At 43.1% G+C, this 16,554-nt stretch overlaps 1 protein-coding gene across 7 annotated transcripts in view; it reads left to right on the plus strand.

Moving 5' to 3' along the window:
* The window catches only part of SMARCA2 (SWI/SNF related, matrix associated, actin dependent regulator of chromatin, subfamily a, member 2), a 180,441-nt gene that overhangs the window by 71,030 nt on the left and 92,857 nt on the right, over positions 1-16,554 (plus strand). For all 7 annotated transcript variants that reach the window (XM_058695790.1, XM_058695783.1, XM_058695789.1 and 4 more), the window contains exons 18-21: positions 1,503-1,745; positions 3,153-3,266; positions 12,954-13,061; positions 13,654-13,740. In XM_058695790.1, coding sequence (XP_058551773.1) covers positions 1,503-1,745; positions 3,153-3,266; positions 12,954-13,061; positions 13,654-13,740 — 552 coding nt within the window. The remainder of the gene's footprint in view (positions 1-1,502; positions 1,746-3,152; positions 3,267-12,953; positions 13,062-13,653; positions 13,741-16,554) is intronic.

The raw sequence follows: 16,554 nt of genomic DNA on the forward strand, positions 1-16,554 counted from the left end.
ATTTCAGAATTCATCAGAGATGCCTGGTAATGAGATGAATTGCTTTTATTTGTTACTGAGGCTATAGAAAGGGGTAGTAATATTTTGCCCAAGCAGAAGACCTAATTGGTAAATTAGCAAATTAGCAAAATCAGCGTCCCCTGATTCCTTGTTTGTTAGGTCATAAGCTAAATTAGGAAATTAGATTAGAATGCTTACTTGAATACATTTTTATCTGCTGGCCTCTTTTCATGCTGTTGGTAAGCTTGGGACAGTTGTCCGTACAGCTTGGTTCTTAAACGCTTTTCTTAGAAATGGTGAAAGAAGAGTAAACGACCCCAAACTCTGGTAGTTTCTTTTACCCGAACATCCCAGCCTGGCGGATGATTTTATTTCTTTTCCCCCGATTTTACCGTCACTTCTCATGAGGAAGGCAGGAACCGCCTAAAATACTTTGCTAGTCTCCCTCCTCTCTCTGGGAGCTTTGCAGCAGGATCCAGGGACATCTGAGCACCGGATGCTTTTCTTGGCCATTTCCACTGTTTTGTAGGGAATGAATAGGCTTAGTGGCACATTCCTTATTGTTCTCACTTAAAGAAACTGAGACCAGTGACCTTGAAGAGGGCTGAAGGGTAAGTTATGAGAGAGGAAGGGGCCAGTGTCTAGTAGACTTAGGAGGGAAGATTGTGTCATATGGCCATTCTTTATTTTTAAAGCAGTAGTCATGCTAGGAAAGAAGATTGTGTTTAATTCCGAAGTTCTGGCACAAATAGAGGGATGATATTTTAGCATTGTCTTCAGTGCTAGTGAGTATGTCCTTTCATTTTAGCTATCTCAAAAGAGTGATCCTAGATCTGGCAGGTAAGGAATTTGTCTGAACCGAGAGACTCCAAGTTGCCAGATCTTCTTTTTTAAGAGAAGCTGGATGTCCAGATTTTTATGTGATATAGTCCAACTTTTAAATGTTAGCAACTCATTCAAATTAAAAAGAAAAAGGAACACTGAGCTGAGCCAAGCCCCAAAGGTACTAGTCAGCCAATATAATAATAGAAAAGAAGGCATGAAGCCGGAAGAGCTCAGCTCTAAGAACCTGCTGACGCCACCTTGGAAAACCAGTCAGTAATCTCTGCTTTAAGTGGAGAGCTCTGTTCCGTACTTTCTAGGAGCAGAGGCAGCATGAACACTAAATCTGAGATAGCATCAATAGGAGGGGTGTTGGGGGGCGAGACACAGGAGCTAGTCCTGGCCCGACCACTTCATTCTGGGCTAAGTTCCCTTCTTTGGGAAGGGCGGTTTGGAATCACATGGCCCCTATGCAGCATTGTGGCTTTGACATTCCATCATCACGTGACGTCTTACGTGATCCATCAGGTATGGGAAATAGACTGTTGAGATTCTTTTATCCTAGGGGGAATCACACTGTATTATGCACAAAGTATGAATTCTTTGGTTTTCCTCACCACTGCCTGCCTGTGGTATTTTCCCTAGCTCACCACATGTTGGTCCTTCCTCATATGTTACAGATCCGGTGGAAATACATGATAGTGGATGAAGGCCACCGAATGAAGAATCACCACTGCAAGCTGACTCAGGTCTTGAACACTCACTATGTGGCCCCCAGAAGGATCCTGTTGACCGGGACCCCACTGCAGAACAAGCTCCCGGAACTCTGGGCCCTCCTTAACTTCCTCCTCCCCACGATTTTTAAGAGCTGCAGCACATTTGAACAGTGGTTTAATGCTCCATTTGCCATGACTGGAGAAAGGGTACTGGTCTAACTTGTATTTTCCACGTATGGGAATGAAATGAACATAAGGAACCCAAAGCCAAGAATGTTAGCGCCACAGAAAGCCCGTAGGGTGGTTTACAGTGTTGCTTACTTTACAGAGCTAATCAGTGGATGCATATGTTCTCTTTCCAGGGTTATTTTCTGTCCTAAGAAAATGGTCTAGGATCCTAGAATCTAGGTCCTTGGTCTTTTGCCAACATGTTAAGTAGGCCAGCAGAGAATGTTCCTGACTGTTGGGATGTTTATCTACATGGGCCACAGGGAGGATGAATGGGAGATATTTGTTGAATCAGTTTAACCAGATCAACCGAACCAATTGAACACAAACCTTAAAACAGATATTTCCTTGTTGTAAACTTGGGCTTCTCGTCACACTATATCCCCCTGAAGAATTTGTGTGTAAAACTGAGCTAGTCCACGCTAATTTTCTGTACACATTTTTTTTTTTCCTGGCTTTTGTGTGAGCCTCAGTTTCGTGTCTATATAAATGCTCCTCAGATCCCGAAGCAGCCATTTTCACATTCCTTATTTTCATTCCTTCCACCATCAATTTTTGTCTTGGAGCTCATTTCTGAAAGGAAGACACGGGCCATTGCAAGAAAAGAAATGGGTACCTGTCCTTTTGATTAGTGGTTTCTTAACTGTGGGATTGAAAAGCCACTTAGAAAGCTGTCGAGACATTTATGTTGGAACTCTTCAGCCCTTGAATTTTGAAGTACATTATAGGGATCTTTGCCCTTTGTCAGAAATTCAGTGGCTTGCCCGTGTGGAGAAAGCAACGCCAATGAAATCTGCCCCCTAGAGGTTCATAGAGGAAGGTGACACAGAGGTTCTAGACGAGGTTATGTATACAGAGGATGGAATGAGACCAGGGCAGAGGAAAGGAAGAGTGAGGTAGAGACGCTTGGAAGCTCACCAACACAAACTAGATCTGCTCTCTTTTTCTTTTCATGTTCAGGCCACATGGCCTTGGTGTGTTTCTGCATCGGAGACAATCCAAGTTAAGAGCCTAGCTTAACGCTTCAGCTTCGAGTGAGAACACACGAACTCTTGCCCCTTCCCTCGGGTTCTGTCTCAGTCTTCAGTAAGGCTTTGTTGAAGTCCTATCCAAAAGATTCTCAACTGGGAAGCTGGGGGCTCTGGCCCCTTTCCATGGAACTGCACATTAAGACAAAGACACCCATTTAGAGTCCATTTTATTACCACCTCGCACGTGGGAAGAGAATTCAGAGGTAATGAATGACCTGGCCTTCATGCCGCACATACAATTTCAGTCGTGTATTGCAACAAATAAGAAAGGTAGCCTAAAGTGTTATTAAGTGAAACATCATTAAAAAAAAAAAAAAAAAAAAAGATGTCCGACTCACCTGAGGTTCTCTTGTAGGTGGACTTGAATGAAGAAGAAACTATATTGATCATCAGGCGCCTGCACAAGGTGTTGAGACCATTTTTATTGAGGAGGCTGAAGAAAGAAGTTGAATCCCAGCTGCCAGAAAAAGTATGTTGCAAAATCCAAAAAATGGTGGCTTCTCTCTGCACCTTCAATTGTGTTTCTGAAACAGCAGGCTTGTGTTTGAGTCACAGGTGGTGTCGCGGAAATAGCGTGATGTCCTTTTTTTGTTTGATAGAAGCTAGAGATTTTAGGGTAGGGAGAGAAGGGAAATTTTGGTGTCTCCAGCCTGGTTTCCTAAGGCTCTGGGGCAGATTTTATAAAATTAGCAAATTCATAGAGTCTCTTTACATCTTAGCTTTAACTTACCTTCCCTTAACCTTGTGTTCGTTTAATGTTATACTGTAACTTTAGAGTGTTTTTTTTTTTTTTTAAAGTTATTGGCCTCATTGAGTTTACTCTTGCAGGAGCCACAGAATTGATGTGCTGGTGAGTCAAACAAGGGCATGAGTTTGGGGCTTGAATCATCAGCAAAAGGCCTACTAGACATTTGCCAGGTTTCCTAGAAATTTATTGAATGCTTGTGATGCTTGTGATGCCACTGTTCTGATAGTAAGTGAAAAACAAGAGTTCCTGCAAATTATAGACACATCATCTAATTATTCTTGGACAGGGTTTTTGTCCTGCACCATAAAAAGTAACTTCCTGTGAACCTTTTAGGCAGGTATTTATCAGGACTTTTCAGTGCCTTAGAATGTCTATTGAGCCCTTCCCTGCACATTTTTTGGTTTGACCTGGGTATTAGTTTAATATGTTTCTGATCCTATTTTGGAAGCACACACTTCTGAGTTCTAAATTATACTGTCTTAAAGATAGATTGTTTGACATTGTATACGACTTGTATGAGATATTTGGATTTGAGTTTTCTCCGTAGATGAGCCAGTTCAGAAATGTATATTTTGCATCATTGTGTTTTTCTGTGTAAGGGCTCTATTTTTTTGGACAGATTGGCTCATCCTGTTCATTTTTTAAGTGGGAGTTGACAGGGTAGTATACAAAGCTGATCTCTTTATTAAGACCGAATTCTGTTCCTAATTTCCCTACTCATTAACAGGAAAAAAAGGAATTAAAAATAAATACAGTCCTTATATCATTCTTATCCCAGCAGAAGACTAAATAAGTATTTTATTTTGCTAGTGAACGCATCCTGGGGATTGAATGTGGTTGATATTTCTTTGACTTCCTGTGGTCTTGGTGTCTTTGGGTAATCCGCTTACTGGACCGTACTTCTTGAATAAACTGGGGCATGGGTCCATTGGTCAGTGGCCCCCTCTAACTACTTGTCATTGTACTGTTACTGAGATCCTGAAAGGTATAGAAGTGGATGTTAATAATTTTAACATATCCTATACTTCTTTTGTTTCTTTAGAAGTATAAAATAAAAGGTAACTAACTAAAGTCCTTCATTTATTCATTTCATAATACTTGTTACTTTTGTTTACTTATTTCCAGAACTGGGTAATATAGACAGATTTTTAAAAACACATCACATGGGGTACCTGGCTGGCTCAGTTGGTGGAGCATCCAACTTCAGCTCAGGTCATGATCTCACAGTTTGTGGGTTCAAGCCCCACACTGGGCTCTGCACTGACATTGGGATTCTCTGTTTCCCTCTCTTCTGCCCCTCCTCCGCTCGCTCTCTCTCTCCCAAAATAAATAAATAAACTTATTTAAAAAATCTTAAAAAAGAACACATCACAAGCTGGAAGTACGCCCTGTTTTAAGAAAATCCATTATATAAGGCGCCTGGGTGGCTCACTCAGTTAAGCATCCAACTCTTGTTCAGCTCAGGTCATGATCTCACGGCTGTGGGATCGAGCCCTGTGCTGGGCTCTGCACTGAGCATGGAGGCTGCTTCATATTCTTTCTCTCTCTCCCTTTGCCCCTCTCCCCTACATGTGCATTCTCTTTGTCTCTCTGTCTCACTCTCTCTCCCTCTCGCTCTAAAAATAAGTAAATAAACATTAAAAAGAAAAGAAAACCCATTATATAAAACTCCCAGCTTGCCCAGAATAAGGGTTATGGGGTGATCAGTTTGTGTCACAGAGGAATTCTTACTAAACTACTTTTTTTCACTGTTCCTTTCACAAGAGAGCTTCCTGAGTATGGATAAACTTAAAAAAAAAATTAGGATTCAATTTTCGAGAGCATGTCTTCTGCATAAACTACACTTTATATTCTTTAATACCCAGAGTATTATTTGAGGTATGGTAAATGCCCTGTATGTGGTATATTACCTGTGGATAAGCTGCCTTTTATGGAGGCAGCTTGTGGAGTAGGAATAACGGGCCCTGCCTGCCAGAGCGGACATGGGTCCCCCACTGTCTGTCTCTTACTAACCGTGTGGCGTTGGTCAGTTAATCCAGTGAGTCTCAGTGCTCCTCTCAGTGAACTGGAAAATAAATAATACCTGCCTTCCTACAGTCGTTGAGAGGATTCATGGAGGTGGCACTTCTAAGTCTCAGCCTGGCATGCGATACACCCTGGACCAGTGACAGTTGCTGCTGCCATGTTCCTTACTGTCTACACGTGTTGCTCTGTCTGCTGCTGACTTGAAGTTCTCCTTTGTGTTCACCTCAAGTTCTTTCTCACCTTCTGCTCCTCCTTGCCTTTTCTGGGGCCCTCCCCCATCTCTGTGCCCATAAACCTTTCCAGGTGAGTAGGGGAGCTAATCACACTGCTTGTGCATGTAGCTGTTGATGTGGTTTGGCCTGTGTTCCTTCTCTTCTTTTTTTGTCTTGTTAGGCTTTTTTACCTGAGGGAAGTTGGTTGGCCATTAAAGTGGCATCCTGGGGCGATAAGGAGCTTCCTTCTGCCCCCATCTGCTTACAGATGGTGTATACACACACACACACACACACACACACACACACGTGTGTTACATACATGTGTGTTTATATTACATATACATATTACAGGTGTAATATAGCATACACCAACATAGAAATGGTGTCATATACATATATGTATATTTATTACATACACGTGTGTGTATTACATATATATGTATGTTTATTGCGCGCATATGTGTATATGTTACACATATTACAGGTGTAATATATCATATACCAACATATAGATGGTATCATATACATAGACACGTGTGTATATTACATACATAGTGTATATATTACATATACATATCACAGGTATAATATATGCCAACATATAGATAGTATCACATACATAAACATAGGTGTATACGTATTATAGATGTGATATGTGTAAACATACAGATGATAAAATGTACACACACGTGTATATATTATATATACCTATTACAGGTGTGATAAATCAGACACCACAAACAACGTGTATGTCTTTCTCAGCCTGTATAAAGACCTGGATAGGAATTATGGCTGATGGTAGGAAAAGGCTACATATTCCATAGTAAGAATTCTCAAATGCTCTCATGAAACGCAACCAGTTAGGAAAGTGTTTTTTCATTTTATTTCTAACTTTACATATGATAAAATCTAGTCTCTCGGGTATACAGCTCTGTGGGCTTTGACAAATGCATAATCCTGTTAACCGTACCCACAGTCAAAATACAGAACGTTTCTCCCTCCCAGTCCCCCCCCCCCCACCGCCCAGATCCCCCGGCACTGCTTGTTTTTAGCCAAATCCTCTCTGGAACCGTTAGCCTCGTGCGACCCCTGATCTGTTTTCCATCCGTATAGCTTTGCCTTTTCCAGACTGTCACGTGGATAGAATCAGTCATCGTGTCTCATCAGACCTTCTGCATCTGGATTCTTTCACTCAGTACAGTGTGTTTGAGCTCCATCCAAGTTGTTGCCTGTATCAATGGTTGCCTCATTTGTATTGTCGAGTAGCTTTCTGGTCTGTGGGTGCACCGTGGGGTGTCTGTCCATTTATTTGAGGGGACAGTTGGGTTGTTTCTGGTTTTTGATGATTGTGGACCTACCTGCTATAAACACTGTGCACGGGTTTCTGCGTGAACATAGCTTTTCATCTCACTCCAGTGGGATTGCTGGGTCCTGTGGTAAATGTACACATAGCTTTACAGGAAATTCTCTAAACTGACTTGTTTTCTAAGCTTCCTGAACCATTTTGCAGTTGCACCAGCAGTGTCTGAGCAGGGCGTTTCCTCCACATTCTCGTCAGTACTCTTTGAGTGTCATCAGCTTTCTTGACCTTTTTGGGCATTTCAACAGGGGTGCACTGGTACCTTGTCATAAATTTGCATTTCTCCATTTTCCACTGATGTTGGGCATCTTTTCATGGCTTATTTGGCCTCCATATACCTTCTTTGATGAAATGGTACTCAAATCCTTGCCTGTTTTTTTTTTTTATTGGATCATTTCTTATCGTTGAGTTTTAAGACAGAAAAACTCTTCAAAATACAAAATATATTCCATATGTATTAAACAGTAATTCTGTCTAGTGTAGCTGGAGTAGGCTCAGGAACCTGTACTCCCTCTGATGAAATTAAAACAGGCATCTAAGGGCCAGAATTTTGGGATGTGCAGCCCTGTTGCATAGAAAAATTAGCTCGAGTAGGTGAGTTTTTAATAAAAATTTGTTTTAATCCATGAGTATTTAATAATGTAATAAGTCTAATGATACACCTAATGAGCAGGGGGGATGTACTGTCCCCCCAGTGCCTCCAACACCACCATCAATTTGTCACATGAAATCCATTCCTTCCACTCAGGAAAGAAAGGCAGTTCATACAAAAGGACATGTGTAAAACCTAATATAAACTAAATAAAAATTGATTTTGCGATTTAGCCCCCATTTGGGGTCGTCTATGCTGACTCTCTCTCCACTTTGATAATTCATATAATCAAGAATCAACTCTACTTGCAATCGGCTGTGTACATACTGATGTCTAAATATGCTCAAATATGTGTACAATGCCTGAGGTTGACTAGAGGCTGACCTACCAAAATCAATCCTGATTTTGATGTCATCTGTGTAAAACCACAAACAGGCTTCCCTTAGATGGGCAACTTGTATCTTCCTTATATAAATCCGTGGAGTGTTTGATGTGATTAATCATTACTTCGGGACTCTCACACCACAGATTCCAGAACTTGAGACTTGCAAATATTTAATGTTATTGTTTGGAAACCTCAGTTCAGAAAGTGGTAATATGTCACACAGCGTAGTCTACATCGCTTGTGCCAGTAACATATCCTTTCGGGAGGGAAGTTGAAAGTGAAGAGTAGTATTCAGGAGGAAACTATGGCTAAAGCTTGAAAACTTTCATGGGGTTGTGGGGAGCAGACTCTGGGCCAGTACAATCACCTGATGTGGCTCCTTGTAGGGACCAGTTTGGTCATTTACTAACATAAGAATTCTTAGGAGACAGTTATTCTGAGTGTAGCTCAGTACCTCACTTTCACACATGAACAAAAATAGCCCCAGTGGCCCTCACCAATCTCACTTGTTGGGGGGGATTCTCCCTATTAAAGAGGCACAGATTTCATTCCTGCAGCACCAGCATATCTCAAGGAACTTCTGCGTTCATGCCATAATCAGGTGCCATCACATCTCTTGGACCCGGAAGTTTAAGGGACATGAGCATCATAGAAACTTCTTTCACTTGGTTCCTCTGGGTCTCTGTGTCTATTTAATAATCGTTCAGGCTGCCCTTTTCTCAACACATAGCTCTCATTGCCTGCCTGCTGTGTGTATGGCTGGGCTAGAAGACGTGGGAGCCACACCAGAAACAGACATGGTGTGAGAGGTCAAACATGGTGTGGAGACGAGGTCTACTCACCTTGAACAAGGACATGACCATGAAAGGCAACGTCATCCAGCCCATGTGGATGAGTAATGCAGGCATTCAAGCACTCCAGGGCAGAGGTCTCCAGAGCAGGCACTTCAGGGAGTGTGTCTGGGCAGGGGTGCGTACTGGCAGTCCATTGGGGTATGGAAAGAAGGTTTTAGAACTTCCATTTATATTAACTTTTTTTTAAAAATGTTTATTCTTAGAGAGAGAGAGAGCAAGCAGGGGAAGGGCAGAGAGAAAGGGAGACACAGAATCTGAAGCAGGCTCCAGGTCCAAGCCATCAGAAAAGAGCTTGACACGGGGCTCAAACCCACAAACCGCGAGATCATGACCTGAGCCAAAGTCGGATGCTTAAACAACTGAGACACCCAGGCACCCTAACAAAGCTTAATTTTTTTTATTTTTAAAAGTTAATATAACCCAAGAATAAATAAACATTAAAAATATTTTTAAAAATTAAGCTTTGTTGACATTTAGCATACAGACTGGAATGGGTACCCATGCAGTGTGCATGGGAGAAATGAGTCACGTGCCTGGGTTGGTTTGGGTAGGTCATCCCCAGGGGGAGTGTGAGGGGAAACACCACTACCCGGGCATCTGGCAGCCCACCCACCCTCACAGCCTGGCTTCTGCACTTCTTGCCTCTTGTGAGGCTATGCTGAGTTCCCTGTACCCAGATCAGAGGATGTAGGATGGTCTGATTTTAACTAACGCAACTCCTGGCCCCCATAATGGACAAAGGACTTAAAAAGATTCCACAAAGGACTGTGGGTTGAAAGCAAGAAGAAGAGCATAAGCATAAGTCAACAGTAAGAAAAAGGCAGTCCGGCCTCTCTTGCTCCTGCTGTGAGTTTTTATTAACCACATCATAGGGTAATTGGGCTGCAATCGGCCAAAAAAAAATTAGATGTCGTCAAATTGGACCCTTGAAATAAATTAGCTGCCCTTAACATTGATGACCATACCCTAAGAGCCATGTGTGTCTTTAGATATTAAAGCTAGTGCCTACATATAATTCATAAGCAAATATATGGGCATGTGTTGGGAAGATGTTCTCTCGTATGTCTACCTGAGAAGGGGATGCCTTCAAAAAAGCTTAATAGTTGGGGTACCTGGGCGGCTCAGTCAGTTAAGCATCTGACTTTGGCTCAGGTCATGATATCGTGGGCAGTGAGTTCAAGTGCCGCATCAGGCTTTGTGCTGACAGCTCGGAGCCTGGAGCCTGATTTGGATTCTGTGTCTCCCTCTCTCTCTGCCCCTCCCCAGCTCACGCTCTGTTTTGTCTGTCTCTCAAAAATGAATAAACATTAAAAAAAACCAACTTTTTTTAATAAAAAAGAAAAGCTTAATAACTACTTCTTTGAGGGAAATGAAAGGGGAAATGGACTCTGACTGATAGATATGGTAATTGGGAAAGAGATGTATATGTATAGGTGTGTGTGTGTGTACATATATATATATATATATATATATACTTATACATGTATATATTATACATATAATATACATATATATTGTACATATATATATATACACCTATACATGTATATATTTGAGATATATATATGCCTATACATATATATATTTAAGTTACTTATTTTGAGAGAGACAGCATGAGGAGGGGAGGGATAGATAAAAAAGAGAGAGAGAGAGAGAGAGAGAGAGAGAGAGAATCCCAAACGGGCTCCACACTGCCTGCTGCAGAGCCCAGAGGCGGGGCTCGAACCCACGAACCATGAGATCATGACCCAAGCTGAAACTGAGAGACGTTTAACCGACTGAGCCACCCAGGCACCACTGGGAAGACACTTTTTAAAACCCTTAAGGTAGAATAAGATTTTTTAGAAAAGAGGCACTAAGAGCAACCCCCCCACCCCAACCCCAGGCCTAGAGAAAAGTATAAAGTCAAACAAAACAGCGTGGAGTTATCTGAGCAGGTACAGGGAGCAAACGTCAAATACAGTTGTGAAGCTTATGACGGTGATTTTGATCATGTGTATCAGAGCAGCTTCTGCTCTTAGGTACCCCCTAAGAGTGCAGGGGAGGAGGGTGAGGGAGACTTCCCCTTCTTAGAGCAGCTATTGAATCCTTGGGATGGGCTCACTTCTCTGCTGACCTGAATGCTGCAGGAGTATTTGGTTTCCCTGTCTGCATGGTGTCATCATATGTGCCTCCCGCTTCCCAAAGTCCCTCCCCTCCAGTGCTTAGCAGTAGCTGACTGGTGGGAAGGGAGTTGAGGGATCTGTCCCTATATCTGTATCTGCTGCTCCCTAACACACTTTAAAGCAAGCGGTGGCCATCCCTTCTGGCAGAGTAGCCTTGGATGGCCTTGGTCATCCTTAGCATAGAGCTTGAAAGAGTGACCTCTGTCTCCAGTCCTAACTCTACCATTAAATACCCTTGTCATTTTGAGCCAGACTGTCAACTTTTCTGATGCTCAGGTTCTGTATAAAATGCAGACATGACATCTAACCCTCTCCTAGAGCTCTCGTATTGTGAAATAAGTGAAGGCACAGAACGCCCTTTGCACAGGGCCGGGTCCACAGGAAGAGCTCAGTGATATTAGCCCTTGGTGCCATTTTTATGCTTCTAACTTGTTGTGGTCTGAACTTGTCTAATACTGCTCTTCACCATGATCAAATTTCACCGACAGCGAACAGCTCTTGAAAAAGTCGACGTGCTGTGAAAACAGTACAGGGTCAGGTATCTGCAACAGAGAGCCTGTTGTAAGTCCATTCTTATTTATGAAACTTGAACTTGAATTTCAATTTATGAACCTGAAATTTTGGTTTTTCCTCTCTGGCCAAGAAGGTCATTCCAAACGAAAAGCATATGGTAGGTCGCTTGCTTTTCTTAACTTTTCTGCAAAGATGCTAGCCTTTCTCTGGTCTTATTCGGTGCATCAAAACAGGTGGCGGAAGGCTATTAATTGCCGCTCTATCTGGCCTGACAAAGGTGCCTTCTGACGCAACAACTGAATGAATATTCAACTTCTCTTCATCTGTGACCTCCTCGCCCTGGCCCTCAGAGCTGAACATAACCTGATCGTTTTTAATCAGTTTATTAAACATTAGGCAGCTTGCTGATTGACTTTTAATCACATTCTGCAGATTTCTAGGCATTTATGTGACGTTTATTATGAAAATTGCACATTTGTATTCTGGGGATTTTTTTAATAAAGAAAATAATACTAAGAAATAATCAAGGCAGATTTTATGCATTAAGAATGTGCTAGAAGTATTGCAGGTGCGTGTTAAGCCAAGGGCACATGAATTCCCTCCAACTGTTTTAAATTGGATTTTTTGCAGTAGTCCAACTGGAGGCACAGGAGGCTTTGCTCTCTGTAGAAGGTCTTAAAGTTGCATCCAGTTTTGGATTAATTCCTCTCCACACCCCCCCCCCCCCTCCTGCCCACCTGCCATCCTCACAGGTAGTATTCTCTCATCTCTGAAAAGCAGAGATTAATGGTAGTCAACCTAGGGCTATTACAAATCTCACTTTTGGACCAGTACTGGGGTCGCTATGCATGACCATTAAAAAAATGATTAACAGAGAAAATCTTGGGATATTGGCCAGTTGCTGTTTTTCTGTTCGTATGAGAGAGGGTGTAGCCAGGAAGCAGAAGAAATACTAAGAAAAAACTCTGTATGGGACATTTTTGAATTTCAACATTTTGCAAGCCCCCCCCCCCCTCTTTCTCAAATATGGAACAAGTCAAGAATTTTCAAAAAACATGACCCTAGCTTCAGTTACCTACAACCTTTGGAAGGTCCCTCCATCGTAATGGTATCTTTAGGAGTGATGACCATGGTCTCCCCCACCACCCCCATCCCGCCCTGCGCTCTGTGAATCCAAGAAGGGGAAACAGAGGCACCTGCAGGGCTCCAGAGAGTGCACCCGCCACCACGCCTCAACAGCCTTCTGAGCACAAGCACCTTCTCCCTCCTCTTACCTACTTGCTGTTTCTTCTTGCCCAGGTTGAATATGTGATCAAGTGTGACATGTCAGCCCTGCAGAAGATTCTCTATCGCCATATGCAAGCCAAAGGGATCCTCCTCACAGATGGTTCCGAGAAAGATAAGAAGGTACATCACAGAAAATAGTGCAACTCAGGGTGTCATTATGCGTCTTCTCAAGGCCATGACATCACATACTCCCAGGACGCGTCCCTGCCAATGCTGATTTGTTAAAGCACACTTTGGGGCCTTTTCTCTAGCTCTTGTTGCAGCCGAAGGAAGTCTCTTAACCTCTTCAATCGCAAATTGCACTGGGGCATGGAGAACAGAGTGTGTTCCTCTCACCAAAATAGTTTTCAGCTCTGCTCATGTCACTTCTGTAGGGACTATATTCTGCCTAAGCGTGGGGTGGCATCTTAGAAGGTTTTAAAATCCGGTGCCGCTCCCCGGGCATCTGGTCTGTCTTCTCTCTCCAGGCTTCTGGGGAATAGACAGGTCGCAAAGCCATTGTCTCGACAGAATTCCCTCCCGTAGGACAAGTTAGTCCCAAGGGAGATGTTTTATGTCACTCGGGAACAGCTGTGTAACAGGAGCTTTGGACCCCAAGACGCATAGGTTACTTAGAAGACCCTATGGCCCTTTCTATAAAAGCTTACTTTTTAAAACAGGGAGTATCTGATCGATTAATCATTTGTTCTGTCTTTATTCCCCTCGTCCTTAGGGGAAAGGAGGTGCCAAGACACTTATGAACACTATTATGCAGTTGAGGAAAATCTGCAACCACCCATATATGTTCCAGCACATCGAGGTGAGTCCCTGTTCTGCTCTGTGTTGAGTTTGATCCCGATTGCACTGTCCTGTGAATACGACTCTTACAAAAAGGCAGGTAGGAAAGAAGGAAGGCAAGAAGGAAGGAAAGAAGGAAGGAACGACAGAGGGAAGAAAGAGGGTTAAAATATGCATGGAGGTTGCAGACGTATGTTCTGATAGTTCGACAAGCAGAATTAACAAACACGGATTTTCTGGTTATGGATTCTCATTGGCACCAAGCACTTGAGCAGCTGGAATTTTATAACCAAGGGTTTAAAGTAGTGAGAAAATATTGTAAGCTCTGGCTCATTATGTGGGTTTGGGTAAGTGCTGTGAATTGCCTTGTTATGGTAGGAGCTGCGAAATTGAAGGTAATGATGAATACAGCCAGCTTCCTCAGAAGGATGCTGTGAAAAAAATATTAAAATAACGTATTTATACCTGTTGAAGAGGAAGACGTTCTCGAAACATTCTTTGTAAAAGACGCTGACTTTGGTCTGTTGCTTCGATCTGCTTTTTTTTTTTTTTTTTTTCCCTTTCTGGCTCCTATCACGACAGTGTAAATCCCGGCTTTTATCCTGACGCTCTGGTCTCACTGAGCTATTTTTAGGGGCGAGGACATTTTCCTCCCTGTTCACTGCGTGCAAATAAGTTTCCTAAATTGACAGAACTTCACCCCAGTGGGAACAATTGACCTGAGCAGGAAGGAAAAGGAGACAAACTATAGTCTCCCATTTTTCAGCGTTGCTGCTGATGCGTATGGCCCTTGTGGCAGTTACACGCCAGGGCAGTGCCTGCTGTCCGCGGCACGTGAGCAGGTGCTCCAGGGAACAAGCCACTGCAGGCCTCCAGTGCCTGCCCCCGTTCGTTAAAAAAGGAAATAAGTCGAAGGTTCTGGGAAATGAGAAATTCATAATTACAGTATAAAAGTCAAGTTGCCATACTCCTGACTTTCAAATCGTCTTGACTTTGATGGTTCGTTTTTCTTCTCCCTTCTTTTTGGTAACCACACTTGTCAGATAAGAGTATTTATTGCACATCCTGTGCCTGTCCTCGAAACCTGTCCCAGCCATCCTGATACTGCTGTCACCACTGTTCATGGGGCAGAGTAGCTATAGACTAACAAGTTCTGGATCCAAGTAAAATGGCAGCTGCAGCAATACTAAAAAAAAAAAAAAAAAAAAAAAAAAAAAACACCCAAAAAGCAAAAAGAAGAAGGAAAAAAGATCCCACCGTCAAGGCACAGCTATTTAGACACAGAGTGAAGGAGCATCCGGTGGGTTCACCATGGGGCGTGAGGCCACGTCCCGGGCTACTTTGTTGAGTGACCTGGTGAAAATCTCTCAGCATCTGCAAACTTCAGTGTGCTTGACCTGTCATCTCATGGTGACAGATTGATTATAGGACTGGCAGAGGCTAAACTTCAAAGAAAAAATAATATAGGAAGCATCTTGTAAATTGACAATATATATTAAACAGATCAAAGGTAGCAACAAATTAGTGGTGGATTTACATTGGTTTGTGACTGGGGGGGCGTGGGGAGCCAATACAATGTCTTCATGATGAAAATGACTTGGGGTCATGTCAGGCTAACCCATCACCCACCCATTTTTCCCGCAAAACCATTTTAAGGTATTTATTCCTATGCATAGAGGGGTTTGAGGGCTTACAAGTTAGGAAAATTAAGTGTCAACCTAATTTCATTTTGGTTCTCATGCAAAAATTAGCCTTTGAAACATGGGAGGTCATGTCAGGAAGGGGGATGACGTCTTCCTCCCTCAAGCTTTTCCATCCGGAGAACCTGAGGGAGAAGATCACCAAAGGAGCTAAGTTTAAGTAACATGCCCTCCAATAGTTGCATATTTACATTTTTTTTTAAATTTTATTTATTTATTTATTTTGAGAGAGAGAGAGAGAGAGAGAGAGACAGAGCACGAGCAGGGGAGGGGCAGAGAGAGAGGGAGAGAGAGGATCCCAAGCAGGCTCTGCACTGTCAGCCCCGAGCCCAATGCGGGGCTCGATCCCATGAACCTCGAGATCATGACCTGAGCCGAGATCAAGAGTCAGAAGTTCAACCAGCTGAGCCATTCAGGCGCCCCTTTACATTGTAAATAGCACTCAGTAGAGAGACAGAGTCTGATTTACATTTTTTTTTTTAATCACAAAAACTTTCAGAAGCATCTTCCTAGAAAGGAGACTCACAGTTTTGGCAAACATAGCACCCATACAGCCCAGAGTCGGTGCACGCATTTTGCCTTTGTCTTTGTATTATTTGCCCCACAACCTTTGTTCTTACAAAATCATACCGGAAGTCCAGCCTCTCTTTGTGGGCTCACTGTTTCCCCGGAGCACCTGCAAGCCAGGGAAATGACAAACAGCACTTTTTTTAAATGTTTAGTTTTGGAGGGGGGGTGTGCAGCAAGAGAGGGGGACAGAGAGTCCGAAGCGGGCTCTGCGCTGACGGCAGAGAGCCTGATGGCGGAGCTTGAACCCACGAACCTCGAGATCATGACCCAAGCTGAAGTCAGACGCTTAAGCAACTGAGCCACCCAGGTGCCCCGAAAACAGCATTTTTAAAATGCTGCTAATTCCTCAACTTGCCACCATGCACCGACACGTACCATCTCTGTGGTTTTTACGTCTCTTGGAGATAGGGACAGAACCCAAAAATCTAGCCGGGAGTGGCTGCGTGTGGAGTGGGCAGGCCCACGTGGTTCCTGGAGTCAGAGCGGGATCTTTGGCCGTTGTCCGTCGGTGTCGATCTTGCCAGCGGGGCAGCATCCTGAGGGGCTGAGCCCACCATAGGCGATGA

This window comes from Neofelis nebulosa, chromosome 12 (assembly GCF_028018385.1).
Source record: "Neofelis nebulosa isolate mNeoNeb1 chromosome 12, mNeoNeb1.pri, whole genome shotgun sequence".
In the NCBI taxonomy this organism is placed as follows: Eukaryota; Metazoa; Chordata; class Mammalia; order Carnivora; family Felidae; genus Neofelis; species Neofelis nebulosa.